Source organism: Epinephelus moara, chromosome 7 (genome assembly GCF_006386435.1).
Source record: "Epinephelus moara isolate mb chromosome 7, YSFRI_EMoa_1.0, whole genome shotgun sequence".
NCBI classification, from domain to species: domain Eukaryota; kingdom Metazoa; phylum Chordata; class Actinopteri; order Perciformes; family Serranidae; genus Epinephelus; species Epinephelus moara.
Window position 1 is genome coordinate 7,979,095 of NC_065512.1, and position 4,170 is coordinate 7,983,264.

General features: G+C 40.6%; 1 protein-coding gene across 2 annotated transcripts in view; it reads right to left on the minus strand.

Annotated features, from left to right (window-relative positions):
- The window catches only part of xpo4 (exportin 4), a 230,709-nt gene that overhangs the window by 220,447 nt on the left and 6,092 nt on the right, over positions 1-4,170 (minus strand). For both annotated transcript variants that reach the window (XM_050049190.1, XM_050049189.1), the window contains exons 3-4: positions 2,375-2,516; positions 1,694-1,832 (exon numbers count right to left, since the gene is read on the minus strand). In XM_050049190.1, the coding sequence (XP_049905147.1) occupies positions 1,694-1,832; positions 2,375-2,516 (281 nt within the window). The remainder of the gene's footprint in view (positions 1-1,693; positions 1,833-2,374; positions 2,517-4,170) is intronic.

The window sequence follows — 4,170 nt, forward strand, 5'->3', positions numbered from 1 at the left end:
GTGTGCATCACAGCCACTGTAGTGTATTGCGGAAAAAGCTTTATAAGACGGTTACACGCAGCAAACTTGTGGATGTCCTTTGTTTACATTTTTTGTAGCCACTTCATTTAAATTGTCTGCCTTGTGATTAGATTTAATTTAAAATATTTATTTTGTATGTGTCAGGTAATGTTAAATAAAAGTACATGATGACTAATGTACTGCTTTGGGGTCAATTCTTAAAGTAAACAGTATTTTTAATAGTAATGCACCAGGTCAGAGGGTTCCTTGTTAAATGTACTTCGTTAGTTCTCAGAAAATATCTTAATATCCAAGCAAATTTTGTATCATAATTGAAATATACTTGACTGAATCGATATTAAACTGAATTAAATCAAATCGGATCGGATTGTGAATCGAATCGAACTGAGTCCTTGAAAATCGAATCGAATCGATCTGGAAAATTTGAATCGATACCCAGCCCAACCAGACTCTATTGGCAAAAATAGTAATTTAAGCTCACTGCACATAGGAGCTGCTGGTCAATCGCTGCCTCGATGAGTTTAGTAAAGCCGTGGCTAAATCGATGCCCCCCTCTCTTCTGATGCTCGCCAGCCTGTGTCCATAAATGGCATCAATGGTGCCGAACCACCACCAGCTCTTTCTGCCTGCACCACTCCAGCCATTGTGGTCTTTAATTTTTCTGTAGTCACTTTTGAGTTTTATGCATTTGGTGGGACATTGTTCAGCCGCCCGCTGAAAGCCGTGGTCAGCCATTCGCTGGCATACAAGCTGGAACACCTTCTCATTCTTCACGGCGCCGTCCAGTTCCCGCTGTATTTCCTCCTCTCCCATAATAGAGAGTAATAGAGTAATAACAGAGATCTGCACCTCGGTAACTAACCAAGAAACGTTGTGCTGACATTTCACAATAACAAAAGACAGGCTACAGTGTTTAAAACAATCCGCTGCAATCAATGTGATTTTCCAAAATGGCGAGTTTCCACTTTGTGAGTTGAGCAAAAGTGATGACCAATCAATGGACTGTTGTGTTCACAGCTCCACCTTTTAGTGCCAGATCTGTGTGCTAGGTACCCCAACAGAGGGGGGACCAAAAATGAGGGCAGTAAGGAACGGTTCCATTGGTACCATCCACAACTTTTCACAGTGGAAACGGAAAAAAAGCGAACCAAACTGAACCATACTGTACTGCACGGTGGAAATGAGGCTTTACTGTGTTTCTCAATGGAGTCTGGCTTTGAAGAGAGCGACATAACGGCTTCAGTCTCCTGTTGGAAAAGTGAAGTGGTGAAAATATTCTAAATATAGCATACACTTAAACTGATACAGATTTTTTTTAGGTGGCTAAAATAGGTTTTGTTATTGCCCCTTTTCACTGCAGTACATTGCTTAGCTTCCATGTCAGTACTCCTGTCTGCTTCTCCAAACTGGGGGCGTGCTGAACCCATCTACTGTAGCCAACACACTGACTATGGATAGAAGTACCTCACACAACCCCAATTAAAAGTATCCAAACTACCCTTTAACATGGGGGTCTATGGGGATTGACTCGCTTTTGAAGTCAGCCACAAGTGGCCTCTCAAGGAACTGTGGTTTTTGGCACAGCATGTCATTTTTCAGCCCCAGAGGTTGCCACCATAACCAACATTAATTAAATACATCATGTACTAATGCATCTATGTGTCTTTCTCACCACTGTGGTGTTGCCGCTGCTGATGAGCTGTTCGACCTCGTGAAAGATGCTTTTACAGTTGATACTTTTGTCTAGAGAGCCTCTCTTCACGATGACTGCCACGGCCAACAGGATCTGCTCACGGACATACTTCTGGAGACTGGAGGGAAACAGAGAGGTGTGGTTGGTTAGTGAATCAATGCTCTGATGAAGAGGAGCTTACAGTAAGTGCAATAACACTGACAGACAGCAGGGACTGAGAACAGCAAGGAAAACAATTTTCTTTGGCCTGTATCACATGGAAAAATTAACTTTGATGCTTTTCTGTGTTAGTTCCTTTTAAATCACACTGTCTACTTAAATGAAAGCAAACAGAAATCCTTCTAGTTTGCTTGTTTAACAGAGCTTTGGTAACCTGTCGCTGCTCCAGGTCAGAGACTCTGGAGCAGGTTTCTGTAACTTGTACTACACATCAAAAAGACCCTAATATATCCGTGGGATTTAGAATTTTGTTGGTGAATATTAAAGGCTTTTGAATGACACAAATTTATGTGTTTCAGACTCATGTACCAGGAGATGAGGTCTATCGATGTTCTTGCCAAAATCCACCTCTCACTAATGGAGGTCCATATAGGTCACTCATACTTAAAGCTCCTGTAAGACACATGCAGGTCTAATTACACCGTTTTCCTGCTTTCTTACTTGGGTCTCTGTAAGACGTAGGTGAGGAGGAACGCCCGCAGCGACTCGATGCTGGTCTTCTCCAGCAGGATCCACTCCCGCACCACCGCCTCCATGATGGCTGTGGCTGCCTGGAACAGCACATAATCCACCTTACTGGTCTCTGGAGAGGAGAGAAACAGGAGGTGGGAGAAGAGAAATGTAAAGATGGAGAATGTTAAAGGACGAGAGAAGACAAGTGGGTTAAAATGAGTGCCTGGGAAAACTCATGTTCTGCTTTGTGAGTCAGTACGTTGAAAGTTAGTTACATCTTAGAGTTTGGAGATATGAATTCTTAATCAACTATCAATTTATGTCAGTGATCCTCAAACTTTTAACACCCCATTCTACCTCAGAAAATATTGGGCAAAGTTACAGGAGTGTCAGCCTACCATATTCAGATACAGACAGTTCACGCAGGAGGCAGCTTTATTCCTAGTCAGAAGATTATTCATTGTTATCAGCCACAGCCAGACTGTACCAAGAGAGTAGCACTAGACCTGATAATTAAACTCTTCCACACAGCAAGTCAGCCCTTCATCAGGTGCTTACAGAGACTTCACTGACACTGTTTAATGAGCCACTAGCACTTGTGTTCGGTTGATTGTCGTCCACTTCAGTTTCAACAGGGCTGCTTGAAATATTCTCCTCTGGCAGTGATGTTAAACCATTAATTTTACCTCCATGAAATATTTCACCATCATAGCTCAGCTTGTAGCAAAGGATGTCCCTGACAACTAATATTTCTGATGCTTAAAAGAAGTTTAGTCTACTAGTCTAAAAGTAGGAAAACACTTAGAAAACAGCACAGTTTAATCTGTAAGGTTAAACACTGTCTGAAAAAATACTGTGTATATCATGCGAGCCATTTGAAATGGTCGATTACAATTTTCAGAAATCAATTTTAAATGCTGCCGAAACATGTGGAACTTTGCACCGTGCATTATGAACACTGAACATTATCCTACAAAACATCCTAAATGGTTAATCAGAGTTAACAAATGACATTTATTGAAAACAATTTTCTAGGAAAATGAATCTTTAGGAAACGTGCCCAATTATTACAACGACATTTTCATTGGCTCTAAGGCAGCCAAGTTTAAATACTCTCTATGAACTCCAAATGATGGAAATCCATCATAGCGACGCAGAACTTAAACCCCTGTTTGTTAGAGTTATTCTACAGATGGAGAGTATTAATAAAGTTATGATTAATCTGAGGGGAACATAATGCGAGTAACATAACCCAATTTATGAGACAATTTTATGACTTTGGCACACTGCATTACACATAGCCTAAACTTAATATGCTTTACATTATAATGCAAACATTAACAGTTATATACTGGGCACACCTCGCTATAATGAGTCCAGTCTAATGCAACAGTCCTGCAATAAATCCATCCTTCATAAAGTTTATAATGTTCAGTTTTTGTTTAAATTATTTCAAGAGGTGTTGATTCAAGTTTATGATCATTTTGGAGGCTGTAAATTGTGCCCCTCTTAAACTGTTTTACATTATAGAGGTGTTTCTAATATTTTGTCTACCCTTATTGTTATAAATGTGGTGGACAACATACACTCAGCGGCCACATTATTAGGAGCACCTTTCTTGTACCAGGTTGGACCCCCTTTTTAATTCTTGGTGTCATAGATTCAACAAGGTGCTGGAAACATTCCTCAGAGATTTTGGTCCATATTGACATGTTGACATCACACAGAAACTCCCGTTCCAGCACATCCCAAAGGTGCTCTATTGGACTGAGATCTGGTGACTG